General features: G+C 41.1%; 1 protein-coding gene across 1 annotated transcript in view; it reads right to left on the bottom strand.

The window, feature by feature from the left end:
* The window catches only part of ITFG1 (integrin alpha FG-GAP repeat containing 1), a 208,258-nt gene that overhangs the window by 96,861 nt on the left and 93,989 nt on the right, over window positions 1-17,408 (bottom strand). The window contains exon 10 of the mRNA XM_074968663.1: window positions 14,430-14,590. Coding sequence (XP_074824764.1) covers window positions 14,430-14,590 — 161 coding nt within the window. The remainder of the gene's footprint in view (window positions 1-14,429; window positions 14,591-17,408) is intronic.

Below are 17,408 nucleotides of genomic sequence, written 5' to 3'. Positions count from 1 at the left end.
CTGATGCTACTTATCCTTGCCCTGTATCTTTGTTCTTATATTCTCTCTGATATGAAGTACATCCCTATTAAAAGATCCAGCAAAGTCTCCCTCTAATGACTGCTTAAGTATTGAATTGTTTGTAATAGCAGACACTTCCTGCCTCTCAGAAGAAGGAAGTTTCTTTTGTTGGTACATTTATTTTTTCATTCATAGAAAGACAGCAATTGCCATACTGGTCAATCTAGTCCAGCATCCCATCTCCAAGCTTCAGAGAAGGTTGCAAGAAGTCCCTCCAGCAGACAGATGTGGAGTAATCAGCTGCCAATGGAAGTCTCATTCTAAGTCTTAATAACAGTTACAGATTGCTTTAAGTCCTGAAGCATGAGGTTTTATATCTGTCCCCCCAAAACTATAATGTCTCTGGATAGTCTTGTTATCCATATAAATGTCCAATCCCAAGTTGAATCCGGCCTAATTCTTGGCCCAATGACATCCTACAGCAATGATTTCCACAGTTGAATTATGCAATGTGAAAACAATGCTTCCTTTATCAGTTCTGAATTTGCTGCCAAGCAATTTCATTGACTGATCCCTTGTTCTTATGTTAGGATCAGAGAGATCAGAAGCTCTTGATCTACTTTCTTAATATCCTTCCATTTTTAATACCTATATTAAGTTCCTTTTATTGAACTCCATTCTAACATAAACAGTCCCATTTTTTTCAATCTCTCATGATACAAAAGTTTTCCCACATCCCTAGCAATTTGTGTCACCTTCCTCCGAAACCTCCCCGCCCCCGCTTCTCTAGAAATCCAGAAGATGAACCGCTGGGTAAATTTCCACCGATATCCATGGATGTTAATTTTTTTTTTTAATTGGGGATGAATTTTGCCTCTTGAGATGTGACACCAAGTTGCCCGAAGGATTAAAAAGGCACTATTATCTGCATCTTTAAATTAAGAATTTTGAGCACAGAATAATCTCTCTTCCTCACAGGCTATATTATTTACATTCTTACTCCTTAATAATTCCTAACTGCAAGTCCTCTGGCTTTGTGGAGGCACACACGTAGAACAAGAGACATTTTTATTTGTAAATTTATTTTTACACAGTGGGGACAGATTAATTTAACAAGAACTCTCTAATGATAACATTATAAATATAAGAGTGACTGTGAAATTGATCAGCTCCCTATTAATGTAATCCTCGAACACCCTATAGTTAGGCCTCCATGTCTGTCATTGAGGTTGCGGAAGTCACGGATTCTGTGACTTTCTGCGACCTCCATGACTTTCACAGCAGCCAGTGTGGCTGACCCCAGGGCCATCCAAACAGCTGGCTCAGAGGCCAGGGCTCAGGTGGCCCCGGGGACAGCCACAACAGCCGCTGCTGGAGCAGCTCTACAGCCAGCTGCTTGGGTGGCCCTGCAGCCAGACACACCTGCCGCTGTCCCAGTGCAGCTGGCCCCAGGGACCGCCCAAGCAGCGGCCAGTGCGGCTGGCCCTGGAGGGTGGTGCTGCTGCCCCACCCCCCTCAAGAAAAAGAAAAAAAAAGTCTGTTGAAATATATCACAGGTGAGATATAACCAACCAGTGACCTAAGTGCATGGACCCATGTAAGCAGGAAACAAACAAACCCACCCTCAGAAGCAAATAAAATTATTTTCAGTAATTCCTGGGGTGACTAAATTGTAATCAAATTAATATGGTTTAAAATAATCAAATGCTACACATTTATCAAAATATCTACCTTCTTACAGTATCATTTCATAAAAAATATTTGATGAACAGTGCTCTCCCTTCAGTTACACTGAAAGTGGTAGTAGATATATGCCTTTGTTGTAACAGTTACTTAACAGAATGATTTGTCTGGAGAGACAAACATCCAGATTTAGGCATTGTAATACTTTTATGCTGTCCTGAGGGAAGAAGTTATGAACTATGTAAACAGAGTTCCCAAGTGACCCACCACTTGCACTAGCATTCAGGTGCTAGTGGCTGTCCAGAATTTGCTATGGCTTACTAAAACCTATATAATCCACGAAGTAATAAACTAAGAAGAAGAAACTCAATCCATGTTGTGTTGTGTATTCTGGACCACCAGTCTTTTGTTTAGAAGCAATACAGATGCAGTGTCAGGAGTTATAGGCCCTTTATCTCTAGAATGGTTTGATAACAAGTAAGCCACCTCTATCCTACACAAAATGTATATTGTTTATGAGATTAAATTTTTAAAAATTTAATTTGCTTAACATTTTATTTAAGCTTTGGAAGGCAAAATGCTCACATGCAGAAAGGTCTGCCTGGAACAATGTTTTTATTGAGATGTTTTCCCTTTACTCATGTCTTGTCTTTCTACATAGAAAGCCTATGTGAAGAGAGTAGAAGAGACAGTACAGCATCACTGAGCCCTAATGCAGAGCTGGACCCTGAGTGTCACACAATGGGAACTATGGGATAAAGAGATAGCAAGATTTTATATTTAAAGCACCATTTCCTCTTAGGGAGGAGATCTATTCTTGACAGCCTGCTACAAGCATGGCACACCATTCATTACCTGTGTTTCAGCCTACACATGTTGATGCCTAAGGATAATATAGGTTCAAACACTGGATGTGGCCAGAGTAACAATAATACTGTGGTTTGTAATATGTATGGAAAAAAATTAGATTAAGGTAAGTAACACTAAAGGAAGGAAAATATATAGCATTTATGGATCTGTAGCAGATACAACACTTGAATAGAACTCCCCAACAGAATGATTTTGTATTGACTCAAAATCTTAAAATAGGTGCAATGAAATTTCAAAAACATGGCATTGACATTTTGGAAATATGTTCAGAAAAATTAAACAAATGTTTGAAGAACCAATGTTGCATTTTCCATTACAACCATTGACTTTTTAAAGGAACTCTATGAAAAACAAGCAGTACAAGCCAATGACAAATTAGGTAACTGCCACACTAAAAGAGATAATTTAATTGGAATTCTTTCTATTACATTTATTTAGGGCTCTAATTCATAAGTGTTCTTCCTTTACAGCCTAACTTTTCTGAGCTATCGGAAATAAAACATTTCTCTTCAGTACTGCAGGATTGGATAAATATAAAAATTTAAAAAAATACTTTAAGTTTAATCATTCTTCCATATTTTATGATTTTGTTTCAAATGACATTTGAAAGAAAAAGGCGTCCTTCTTGTGTGGTACAATGTGGGTAACAGAAAAGTAGCACTGATTGGCAAGACAGGAGTGGGAGCCTGTGAGTTTCCCATTTGTTTCAAAAGGAGACTTGTCAGTGCTTTACATTATAATGGAGTATTTGACCATTCTGTGAGCAACTCTGCCATATTATACAACTGAGCCTTTAAAAAACAACAGCAACTTGATATTAAATCCTGATTAGAGTATGTAGTCCACTTCACTACACATACATTTGTGGGCTAAGGCCCCTCTGAGAGATGGCATGGGATATTACTTGGATCCCAAAAGGAGAGGAAGTGCCAGAATGCTACTATAGGGAATATAAGATTGTTCATAACAGTTCTTTTAAAAGAAGTTTTGGCCTGTGTGTGCTCCACTGTGATACTGAAATGTTGGCACTGTACAATGATTTACTATTGACTCACGCTGCAGGAAACTCATTAGACTAATTAATATTTCTCTTTATATGCAAAATACACCTTTAGAACTAAGAAGGATGAACTATGCGTACACAAGCAATAATATAATGAAGATATTTAAAACAATAAAACCCTAGTATCTTACAAACCATTTTTCAAGGAATAGTTCATTTATAACTAATATATTTATTCTCAAGTTCTGTTAGAGCTGCAAAGCAAAATGCTTAGTATTCAATAATGATTTTATTACATTTAATTATAAATTGTGTATTACAGACTGATTCAATAACCATTTTTCAGGGGAAACAACTGGATGGCAAAATTCCATTCCAGGTAGCAACTTCAAAGGAAAAAATAATTGCCTCAGGAGATTGATTAAAGACTGAACAGACTTCAGTGAATTGCAAATATAAATTGGTTTGGTTGCTAAGGGCCTCTATCCATTAAAGAAGCATTTTATATGTTAATAAGTTAAATACGCAGGATTTCACCGATTCACACAGAAAACGTGGATTAAAGGTTACTCATTTAAGCACGTGTAAAGATTTTCTCAGAACAATTAATGGTGGTAAAGATTCTTTTTGATCTCTGAAAGACTTTTTTTCTCAACTATTCAGGGGAAACTGGCATTTTACTAAAAAAAAAGATGTCCATCACTCCCTCAAACAATGAGTATTACAGAAAACTAACCTTATTAGTTAATATGAGTAAAAACAAGTTACTTACCAGTAGCTGAGAGCTGCCTCTGTGCATTCACACTTGTGAGATTATATGCCCTGGTGTCAAGCTGCGGAACTGGTTTAAAAAACACTCTTGCTTGGGAAGTGCAGAGGAGATTTCATATGACGGCAACACTGTCCTGACGTATATAAGGAAGTGTGCTCCCAACCACCTTGGTTTCTCTTCTCTAACCACAGAGTCCTGACAATTTATACATAACTCTGAGGCAGAGGGAAAGATGGGCAGGTAGCATATATGCACAGATGCTATTCTTGAAGAGGAACAGTTAGTGATAAGTACTCTCTGTTCTTTGACGGTCTCTGTGCATTTCTGCTTGTAGGAGATTCGCAAGCAGTGCTCCACCAGGTACACAACACCACTCTCCCAAACAGGGTGTTGTAGCACAATGCTAAATTCAAGGAGTAATATCTGGTAAAAGTGTGCACTGAACTCCAAGTTGCTGCTTTATATCTCTCTGATATGGGAACCGGCAATTGATGCCATGGATGCTGTGATGGCTCTCGTGGAGTGGGTCGTGAAGCCATGAGATACTGGTTGTTTAGCTAAGATGTAGCAATGTCCTAAACAGTCTTCCAACACAGTATGAAAGTTTCTGGTAATGTGTTCTCTCGCATCTCTCCTCATATGCTAAAAAATGATCCATTACTTTTTCTAAAGAGCTTGAGTCTTTTCCAGGCAAAATTTTTTTTATTAGGTCTTGGGTGGGGCCTTAATTGGCTCCAGGTGCTCCAATTACCTTGTAAGTAACCTTTTCCTAGTCCACAGGGAATAAGGTCTTGATCATCCTAGAGTTTATATACCTCCCTTCCACCACTCTCCTGCTGCATCACCAGGGTGAGAGAAGATAGATTTGCCCTTAACATAATTGTGATGAGCAAATATTTTTGACATATAAACCTTCATAAAGGCTAAGTCCTGAGTCTTAAGGTATACAAGCTACTCTAGGACTGTAGAGACCACAGCTCAAGACAGAGTGAGCCCTTTACCACTTGCCTAGATAGTAAATAGTTTATATTTTTGTTTACAATATTTTAGGGTGGACGCCTTCCTGATTTGTAAGAGGAAGGCTTAAACCCTCCAGAGCAGAAACTATCTACATAAGTGAGCAAATCGTCCTTTACGCTGCAAGATGGAGAGCCTCTGGGTTGGGATGCAGAATCCTTCCTTTCCACTGAGACAAAGTCTGGAGACAAAGGCAGCATACACACTGATTCACTCATCAGCTATTAGAGATCTGGATACTGTGCTGACACCGCCATATTGGGGCTATTAGTAAAGTGTTTGCTCCATCCAACCTAATCTTCCTTATGACCCTGAGTATGAGGGGAACGGGAGGGAAGGTATATATAAGATGTTAGCTCTGGTCCAGCAGAAATCCACCAGAGAAAGATCTTTTGGTCTTCTTGTGCAGCACACTTGGTATTTGGTGTTTTGTTCAGATATGAAGAGGTCTATTACAGGGTTAGCCCCAACTATAAAATAGTTCACTGGCAACTGCTGGTTTCAGGGACTTATGTTGCTCCTGAGACCACAGCTGAGCAATTTTACTTTCATGTTTTCCTCCCTTGGAAGATGAAGACTTAATGGGTGGATTTGATTTTGGATGCATAGTGTCGTCTGTAAGCACCTATATTAAACGATGCTGCAGAGATAGATGAAAGGCTATGAGGCCCCACCACACTGCCTCTAGACTTAGTATGTTGATGTGGAGATTGGATTCCTAGGTGTTCTGTAGGCTGTGTACTTAGAAGTCTTGGCAAAGGGCTATGACTATCCAGTGTGTAGGGAGAGACCTGTAACCTAATGCTTCAGAGGTCTCATGTTCAGATGAGCAAAGGGAGTGACATAGGTTGATGAGGCCATCAGGCCTACTAGTCTTAGGGAAAATTGTGTTGGCTCTACAAATTGTTTCCAGAAAGTTACTGGAAAATTTCTTATTTTGGGGGGAAAAAAACAACAAAAACTTTCTCTTTTGGATGAAAAAGCTCTGGTTTGAATCTAGGGCTGCTCCAATGAAGGTGATTCTGTGTGTGGGATGAAAGGAGGATTTCTGCCAGTTGATTACCAGTCCCAAATACTAAAAGAGGTTGCATGTGTATTGGATCACAGAGGTGAGGTCCTGCTGAGAGATGGCGCTTAAGAGCCACTCAACAAAGTAGGGGTAGACAAAGATTCCTTGACATCTGAGGAGTGCAGCAACCACAAGGAACTTAGTGAAGGATGAGAAAGGCAGCACTTTCTCTTTTCCTTCAGCTCATGTCCATCTTGTTGGGAGATATGATGGGTGTCTGCACCTAAAATTGATGCAACCAGAGAGGTATTGGTACCAGAGGATTGGTATGGCAATGACAACAGTGCCAAATGAGGAGTAGGCACCAAGGGGGTGCTTCCTGAGGTTATCACAAAGGCTATTGAGGAGGCTTTAATAGGCAGTGTTGGTTTGATCTTTAAGACTGCTTTTAAGTTAGCTGTGTCAGGCTGTGTTAAGTGAGGGATTCACTCACAGTAGCGGGCTAAGCAGATGCTGGTCTAAGGCCTGTGGTAAAACACAGCATGGAGGCTGAAGAGGCAGTGTGTCTTGAGTCCTGTGTTAGAAACTCTTAGCACAGACGCTGGTCTTAGTACTCCTGACAGGCATGGAGTATCAGACTATTGGCACTGAGAAGCCAAGTGAGCCTGAAGTTTCTCTCCTTTCTAGTGTGGGGAATGATGGTTCAGCAAACTGTACACAGGGTTACTGAGTGGGTTTTGCTCTGAGGTCAGAGGCACCATATGTGGGCATTGGTCTATAGTATGACTGCTGGACAGGAGTACCAACTCTTCAAGCCCTTACAAGGCTGACTGCCCAATATGGTCCAGGTCTCAGGGCCAAAGGTTCATAGATTCATAGACTTGATGGTCAGAAGGGACCATCATGATCATCTAGTCTGACTTCCTGCACATTGCAGATCACAGAGCCTCACCCACCCACTCCTGTAATAGACCCCTAACCTCTGGCTGAGTTACTGAAGTTCTCAAATCATAATTTAAAGACTACAGAGAATCCATCATTTACTCCAGTTTAAACCTGCAAGCGACACGTGCCCCATGCTGCGGAGGAAGGCGAAAAACCCACAGGGCCTCCCCCAATCTGACCTGGGGAAAATTCTTTCCCGACCCCAAATATGGCAAATCAGTTAGACCCTGAGCAAGTGAGCAAGACCCATTAGCCAGGGACCTGGGAAAGAATTCTCTGTAGTAATTCAGAGCGGTCCCCATCTGGTATCCCATCACCAGCCAGTGGAGATACTTGCTGCTAGCAGTTGCAGATCATATTGTAGGAAGTCTCATCATACCATCCCCTCCATAAACTTATCAAGCTCAGTCTTGAAGCCAGTTAGGATTTTTGCCCCCACTACTCCCCTGGGAAGGCTGGTCCAGAACTTCACTCCTCTGATGGTAAGAAACCCTTGTCTAATTTCAAGCCTAAATTTATTGATGTCCAATTTATATCCATTTGCTCTTGTGTCCGCACTGGTGCTTAACTTAAATAACTCCTCTCCCTCCTTGGTATTTATTCCTCCGATGTATTTACAGAGAGCAATTATATCTCCCCTTAACCTTCTTTTGGACTGGCTAAACAAGCCAAGCTCTTGGGGTCTCCTCTCCTAAGGTAGGCTTTCCATTCCTCTGACCTTTCTAGTAGCCCTTCCCTGCTCCTGTTCCAGTTTGAAATCATCTTTCTTAAACATGGGAAACCAGAATTGCACATAGTATTCCAGATGAGGTCTCACTAGTGCCTGGTATAATAGTAACAACACTTACCTTGCTCGAATGGAAATACATCGCCTGATACATCCTAGGACTGCATAAGCCTTTTTCTATGGTTGCATCACACTGGCGGCTCAGTCATCCTGTGATCCACCAGTACACCCAGGTTTTTCTCATCCTCTTTCATTTCCAACTGATATGTCCCCAGCTTATAGCAAAAATTCTTGTTGTAAGTCCCTAACTGCATGACCTTGCACTCTGTACTATTAAATTTCATTCCATTTATATTACTCCAGTTTTCAAGGTCATCCAAGTCTTTCTGAATGATGTTCTGGTCCTCCTCTGCATTGGCAATACCTCTTATCTTTGTGTCATCCACAAATTTCATTAGAACACTCTTATTTTTTTGTGCCAAGGTCAGTAATAAAAATGTTAAATAAATTGGTCCCAAGACTGATTCCTGAAGAACTCCACTAGTAACCTCCTTCCAGCCTGACAGTTCACCTTTCAGTATTGTGGAATGAAGGATGACTATCTACACTAAACTATCAGACACTATTATATTTACAAGAAATCATTAAGCTAGAGAAAGGGAAGTTCTAGCATAAGGACATGAAGGAGAGTTCAGTTTATGCTGTGCAGCTGCAGCAAAGGAACTGAGGTATTTGGGAGAGGTGCTCCTTTACGTAGTCTAGGGTGATGACATTACCCTCGTGTGAGATCTCTTGTGCACCACAATAGAGATAGCTTTTCAAGGGCTGCTCAACATTAGGGGTGCCTTCAAAGAACAACTTCTGATTAATTATATTTAGGGCTGTTGATTAATCGCAATTAACTCATGCGATTAACTAAAAAATTAATCGTGCTTAAAAAAATTAATTGCGATTAATTGCAGTTTTAATCGCACTGTTAAACAACAGAATACCAATTGAAATTTATTACATATTTTGGATGTTTTTCTACATCATGTATATTGTATTCTGTGTTGTAACTGAAATCAAAGTGTATATTATTTTTTATTATAAATATTTGCACTGTAAAAATGATAAACAAAAGAAACAGTATTTTTCAGTTCACCTCATACAAGTACTATAGTGCAATCTCTTTGTCATGAAAGTGCTGTAGATTTCTTTTTTGTTATAGAACTGTACTCATAAACAAAACAATGTAAAACTTCAGAGCCTACAAGTCCACTCAGTCCTACTTCTTGTTCAGCCAATTGCTAAGACAAATAAGTTTGTTTACATTTACATTTCTTCTTATTTACAATGTCACCAGAAAGTCAGAACAGGCATTTGCATGGCATTTTTGTAGCTGCATTGCAAGGTATTTACGTGCCAGATATAATAAACATTCGTATGCCCCTTCATGCTTTGGCCACCATTCCAGAGGACTTGCTTCCATGCTGATGACGCTCATTAAAAAAAATGTGTTAATTAAATCTGTGACTGAACTCCTTGGGGGGAGAATTGTATGTCCCCTGCTCTGTTTTACGTGCATTCTGCCATATATTTCATGTTATAGCAGTCTCGGATGATGACTCAACACATGATGTTCATTTTAACAACACCATCACTGCAGATTTGACAAAACACAAAGAAGGTACCAATGTGAGATTTCTAAAGATAGCTACAGCAGTCGATCCAAGGTTTAAGAATCTGAAGTGCCTTCCAAAATCTGAGAGCGATGAGGTGTGGAGCATGTTTTCAGAAGTCTTAAAAGAGCAACACTCTGATGAGGAAACTACAGAACCCGAACCACCAAAAAAGAATATCAACCTTGTGCTGGTGGCATCTGATTCAGATAATGAAAATGAAAATGCGTTGGTCTGCACTGCTTTGGATTGTTATCGAACAGAACCCATCATCGGCATGGACGCATGTCCCCTGGAATAGTGGCTGAAGCATGAAGGGACATATGAATCTTTAGCACATCTGGAGCGTAAATATCTTGCGATGCCGGCTACAACAGTGCCATGAGAACGCCTGTTCTCACTTTCAGGTAACATTGTAAACAAGAAACGGGCAGCATTATCTCCTGCAAATGTAAACAAACTTGTTTGTCTGAGCGATTGGCTGAACAAGGAGTAGGACTGAGTGGACTTGCACGCTCTAAAATTTTACATGGTTTTATTTTTGAATGCAGTTTTTTTGGTACATAATTCTACATTTGTAAGTTCGACTTTCATGATAAAAAGGTTGCATTATTTCTATTAGGTGAATTGAAAAATATTATTCCTTTTGTTTTTTTACAGTGCAAATACTTGTAATCAAAAATAAATATAAAGTGAGCACTGCACACTTTGTATTGTGTGTCGTAACTGAAATCAATATATTTGAAAATGTAGAAAACATCCCAAAATATTTAAATAAATGATATTTTATTATTAACAGTGCGATTAATCGTGATTAATTTGTTTAATCACTTGACAGCCCTAATTATATTGCAATACAAAAGAAATACGGTTACTAAGAAGATATAAAAATGTCCATAATAAATAAAAACCAATGTATTTTTTCCATAGATTTCAGATTCATTTTTATCTTCGCTGAAAATAAAAAGCCTAACAAGGGAGAAAATGTCTCCCCTGCAAGTCTGTTGCCACTGGAGATTGGATGTCAATACTGCCTTTTCAACAGAGCCTCAGGGGATCTGTGGTAAGGAAATGAGTATTACCTTTCCTCTGCAGGAAAAATATGTTGCTATAGTTTAATTAACTTCACCTACTGATTTGCATTACACAGTAACAAATGCTATATTACGCTACAGCATATTACACTATGGCATGAAGGTAAAATTAATTCTAGCCAGCCATATGAAAATATTGCATGCAAATTATGTCTTTACAATATTTTAGTTGCCCTATGCTTATAAAATGTACTTGAAAATGTAATTACACATAAGTTAATATAATGGAAGAGCAGCAGCACTATTTGAGTCATGGTCTAAGGGCCTGATCCTCTAACCTTATTCTTCCCCATTGTTTAACCCTATCCTACCTTGCATCATGTCAAAAATTAGACCACAAGCTCTTCCTAATAAGGATATTTTCTTTCAATTTGTCTTGCAATGCACCTAGCATGCTTTTGGGCACCATAATAAGTAATAATAATCCTGATCAATTGGCATCAATGAGAGTTCTTTGGAAGGGTTTTTTTTTTTTTCCAAATGGGTAAATAAAACAATGTACTTTTCACTAATGTTCCCAGAAATGACTGAACCATTTTAGCTGGGTAGGGGAAATCAGCCTGAGGCAGTCATGGAATTTTCCTGGCATGGCATGTAAAATTTACATACAAATGCTTTAAAGTCAGCAAAGTTATAAGCAATTGAAAAGTAGAGTTGAACGAAAATTTTCCAGGGGAACTTTTTTTGCCAAAAAAGATATAGATTTGGGTCTAAAATCATTAAGCAAACATTAAGCAAATCCATGCCCAATTCACAGAACTGTTTCAGTAAAATTTGCAATGTGTTCTTGACATTTTTGAAATTAAACATTTACTTTTTTAAGATGAAATGACTTTTCATTTTGAAATGTACTTCATTTTGTTTTTAATAAAAGGTAAATCTCAAAAAAAGAAATGAAATGTTTCAGTTTTGGTGAACCAAAACATTTGGTTTGACCAGAAATGAATCTCTCCACCCCCCTCATGCCCCCCTGCAACTTTTGGTAAGGACAGCAAGCAGAAAAATGATTATTCACATAGCTCTACATAAAACAAGGTCTTAAAATGGAAGAGTCAGGAAGCCACGCTACCAAATCCACCTATAATTATTATTATAATTGAGCACCCTTTGAAATTACTATTGGTGGGTACTACTTTTGAATGTGGTGGACAATAAAATGGGTGGATTTTTAAAATTTGCACTACTTGCAAATACTAGTATCCTACTGGTCCTTACAGCAGGCTGACAGGATACTAAATATAGTTTTACATGATAGACCTTCAATCACATGCATTTTAAAAATTCCTTTTAATGTGGATTAGATTTCATGACCATCTCAGTAATCTGAGTTTATGGAGCTTTTAAAATGTGGATTGTAGGGATTTTTGAAAGTATTACAGGGACTTTGAGATGCTTTTTTCTTTTCTGGTACTATGATAGCACAGAGAACTAAGCAACAGAGTGTGTGTGATATTACAGACACATTTTAGAAAATGATGACAGTGGATGTACTGGGAAAGCAGTTTGGGAAAGAAGGATTTTTGTATCACCTGTTTGAAGAGCTTGAAGAGATGGACTGTAGGAGGATAATGGAAACTAACAGAGTTGTCTGTGTGAATGGAGCATTTGGGGGTCTCTTTCTGGCTGTATACCTGAACCTACTTTATATGCTGTAAAGAGCTACTGAGTGTGTGGAATTGATTTTGCTTCCTGTTTCTCTCTAACCTTTTTATTGTGTGATAACACACAGTAATTAGGTAAAATGATGTGTTTTATGTATTAAAACTTACTATTACATCCTAAAGCACATATATGCAAGAAGTATATATGTACTAAGTACAACATTTGCATTAGAACATAAGTGACTGGGCATAATGTCTTCTGGAGTACTGTGTGCTCTGATTTCTTCAGCTGGTGCAGGCTATTAAAATCCAGAGAATGGGCTCTTCTAAATAATACTACTCTTCATACTACTATGTATGGATCATATTGGGACAGCATTATTGTGACAAAGAACTGGAGATACTGAGCAGAGAAGTGTGTGACAACCGCAATAAAATGTACTTATCGTTTTCTGCATTAAAATTAAATGGGTCAACAACTGCTTGAGGGTGAAGTAGCTGCCTACAGGGGAGGCGCACACTGACTACCTGAATGGAAAGGTAGTGCTGGGTGAAGGCTGATGAATCTTGCCCATATGCTCAGGGTTTAGCTGATCGCCATATTTGGGGTCGGGAAGGAATTTTCCTCCAGGGCAGATTGGAAGAGGCCCTGGAGGTTTTTCGCCTTCCTCTGTAGCATGGGGCACGGGTCACTTGCTGGAGGATTCTCTGCTCCTTGAAGTCTTTAAACTACGATTTGAGGACTTCAATAGCACAGATATAGGTGTGAGGGTTTTTTTGTAGGAGTGGTGGGTAAAATTCTGTGGCCTGCGTTGTGCAGGAGGTCAGACTAGATGATCATAATGGTCCCTTCTGACCTAAATATCTATGAATCTATGAATTTTGTGTAGGAAATTCACCTCCACTCCCCCAGTATGGGGACTAAGAGCTATGTGCTGACATCAGAAAAAGTAACTTCTCCATTATGATGCCTGTAGCACTCCTTGGGGGAAGAGTAAATGGAGAAAGGGTGTTGGGGCAAAGGAAAGAGGAAAGAAGCCATATTTGGGATTAAAGAACAAATGGGGCAGAAATTGAAAGGAGAAAGAAAACGGAGAAAAATGACAAAAGTGACTGAGGAACAGAGAAGGGAGTAAAAGAAAATATGGAAAGGAAGGGAACATGGGAAAAATAAGATAGCGAAGATTCACCTTATCTAAATCTAACTGTAAGTGTCTTGGAGAGAAAGAAAAGATGAAAGAAAGGGAAATTCCTGGGTTGTGAGATGGATTCAATATACACAACAAGGACAAAGACATCAAACCTCAGCACTAACAGAAACAAATGGCAGAAAGAAACCAGACTGCTGAACTTTGGAGACTGGAAAATGAGCTGAGCTTTCCACAAGTCATAATGGACAGTGAACTATTTAAATCACTGTTCAGGTGCTCACTGAGAACTGAGGATAAGGCAGGTGAAGGACACTCCAATGTGAGCAATTCATCAGACTGAAGCAGTGCAAGTTCAAGAAAAAACTTGTAGATATTCACAAATAATTAAATAAATTCACACTCCCAGAGTTTCCCAGTTACCCCCTACACAGAATTATCTTCCCTATTAAACAAAAAACAATTGTATTGCATTTGAGAGCCCCTCTATTAACTTTAATTAAGCTTGGAACATACACAACTATTGGCAATATAACAGATGCCTCTAAATCAATTGCTTCTCCGAAATACCAGATCTCCTGGTGATCTAGAACACGGACGCAAGAAGTCCCTTTCCCCCTCTTAACTTCCCTGTGCAGCTAGGCATGTTGAGCCACAATCTGGCCCTATGCTATGATGTATTTTACAATTTTCATGCAAAATGTAAGCCTTTTAAGAAGGAAAATGCTTAGTAAATATAAAATTAACTATTCATTTTATGAAGAAGAGTGAGGTAATCTAACACTAAAAATTTCATACACATTATTCTAATCAATGGTGTAATTCTTAAAATTGCATGAACTGATATTTGGATATATGTTTTGATAGTGTTTTTACTTTTAGCTTCATACATACTGTACCTTCCAGAAGTATTCCTTAGTATGGCAAGAGCATCTGGGTAGCCATCCATATTATAATCTCCAATGTGAAGAGTAATTGGAACTGAGGATTGATTGTTTTCATACGGCACAAAACCCCAGAGTGCATCCTTATTTCTGAAGTCCTGCAACACTGGAATCCACTGAAAAAGCAACAAATAACTGGCGTTAGAGGTGTACGTTTTATTTGCTAAAAGTATCTGATGCTATTAAAGAGATCATCATTTCACATCTACTACTGTTCTGCAGCTCTTTTCACCAAGGAATTCAAAACTCTGAACATTCCTGTGACGGAGCTAATTAATACATAGGGATTACTTTATCTGCCTCTGTAGTGGAACAAGGTAGCTGTTCAGCCCTGTGAGGTAGGTGTGTGCCATCTAGGTGTGTGAGCACCCACGTGCACAATCATCGGAGATTTTTTGCCTTAGCGATATCCATAGGTTTGGCTGTGGCGCCCCTTGAGTGACGCACTTATGCACTGGTATATTAGGCGCGACCGGCCCTACGCCCTCTCAGTTTCTTCTTGCCGGCAACTCCAACAGAGGGGCAGGTGGGTGGGTAATGGAATGGACATGAGCAAAACATCTCGAAGAACAGTTACAAAAAGGTAGGTAACCGTTTTTTCATGTTTGAGTGCTTGCTCGTGTTGATTCCATTCTACTTGACTCACAAGCAGTATCCTTGGAAGTGGGCTTGTAGTTCACAGTCTTGCAGCTTGTAACATTGCTCTATCAAAGCCAGCATTGTCCCAGGCATGCTGCGTAAATGCGTAATGGGACGTGAATGTATGGATGGACGATCAGGTGGCCACCCTACAGATGTCCTGGATCAGCACTTGGGCTAGGGAAGCTGCAAAGAGGCTTGCACCTTTGTTCAATGGGCGGTTACGACTGCTGGAGGTGGCACCTTTGCCTGACCCAGTAAATGCAGGCAGTGATTCAAGAAGAAATTCTTTGAGCACACACTGGACGACCTTTCATCCTGCTGGCCATCGCAACGAATAATTACGTTGATTTGCGGAATGGCTTGGTCCTTTCAATGTAGAAGGCTAGCGCCCCTCTGATGCCTAGGGAATACAGCCAATTCGCCTCCTCTGACTTATGTGGCTTTGGAAAAAAGACACGTAAATAAACATCTTGGCCAATATGAAACTATGAGACCACCTTGGGCAGGAAGGCCAGGGTGGCTGCAGCTGGACCTTGTCCTTGTAAAAGACTGTACAGGGCGGTTCAGAGCAGTGTATGTGCGGAATGAATTTTGTTATGTGCACCAATATGGAAGTGATGTGTGACATCACGTCCATATTGGTGCACATAACAAAATTCATATGATAAGCGTGGGGCCGAGGGTTTTGGAGTTTGGCAGAGGGCTTAGGGCTGGGGAAGAGGGTTGGCTTGTAGGGGTGTGAAGGCTCCGGCTGGGGGTGCAGGCTCTGGGGTGGGGCCGGGGATGAGGGGCTCAGGGCTCGGGCAGAGGGTTGGGGTATAGGGTGTGAGGATTCTTGCTGGGCTCTGGGGTGGGGCCAGGGATGAAGAGTTTGGGGTGAGGAGGGTGCTCCGGGGATATGGCAGGGAGAGGACTCCCCCCAGTACTTTCTCCCTGCAGCAGCACCTGGGTTGGGGAGGAGAGGCACCTCTCCCCGCCATGTTAGCTCCGGGCCTAGAGCTGCAGGATAGGTGCCCCTTCCTTGGCCCCAGCTGGCCCAGGCCGGGGCAGGGATCAGGCTGGGGGCGGGGGGGCACCCCAGCCTCGCCTGGGTCTGGACCTTGCTGTCTGTGCTGCGCCTGGGGCCAGGCCACACTGCAGGATGTAGCCTGAAAATATTATGTCAAGCACCCAATGGTCCGAGGTCAGCAGCGACCAGGCTGACAGGAAGGGGCGCAGGCAGCTGAGGAAAGAGTAAGGTGGATCCTGGAAAGTGACTGGGGCGCCATCCTCGGCACACCCTCAAAATGCCTGCTTCCGGCTACCTTGGCTTCTGGAAGGACCAGACTGGGCAGAGGAACGGGAAGACGAAGGGTGCTGCCGCTTAAACCCCTTGTCTCTGTCCTTTTTCCTGTAGGTGCTTGTTCGGGTGACATACCAGGATTTCGGCAGAGGAGGTGGAGGACAGAACAGCCTCCTAGCTTGTTGAAGGTGGCATGGGAGTTTTTAAGGCCATGGAGCCATACATTAGTTAACTCAAAGAAGAGCCCTGTTCCCTCAAACTGGAGGTCCTGCAGAGTGGTCTGCATCTCCTGGGACAGCGCAGAGGACTATAGCCAGGAGCTGTGCCTCATGGCCACCGCAGAGGCAACCACCCTTGCTAGGCATAGAGTCCACTGGGGAGGGCTCTGAGGCAGGAAGAAGTGCATCCTCCATGAGGAGGGCCCTCAAGCAGATATCCCGCTCCTTTTCAGTTTGAGGGCGAAAGCTTTTGCAGATCCTGCACTTGTCCTTTCTATGGGACTCCCCCAAACACTTTAAAAAGCTATCAGGGGGTCGTCTAATGGACATCAACCTGCTACACGATGAGCATGACTTAAAGCCTGGGGAACGGGGCATGCCCCACTCCGAGATGAAGTCCCGGCCGGGACTCTAACTACTAAACTACACTAACACTTAACTTAATGGTCTAACTAAACGAAATAAAAAGGAGTCAGAACAATGGGCTGTAAAAACTGCTAACGCACTTGCAATGCAAGACAAGGTGCTCCTACCAACCATCATGGATGGTAAGAAGGAACTGAGAGGGTGTAGGGCCGATGGCACCTAATATGCCAAAGCATAACCGCAGCACTCAAGGGGGCACCACAGCTGACCCTACAGATACCACTAAGGCAAAAAATTTCCAATTACTGTGCACATGAGCGCGCACAAACCCAGAATGGAATTAACGTGGGCAAGTACTCGAAGAAGAAATATAATTCCACTATCTGGTATGAAGCCAAGTCACCATGGTGAACAACCATACTCTAG

This window comes from Natator depressus, chromosome 12 (assembly GCF_965152275.1).
Source record: "Natator depressus isolate rNatDep1 chromosome 12, rNatDep2.hap1, whole genome shotgun sequence".
In the NCBI taxonomy this organism is placed as follows: domain Eukaryota; kingdom Metazoa; phylum Chordata; order Testudines; family Cheloniidae; genus Natator; species Natator depressus.
The sequence above is the reverse complement of the archived record's forward strand: the minus strand, read 5'-3'. Positions and strand labels throughout refer to the sequence as shown.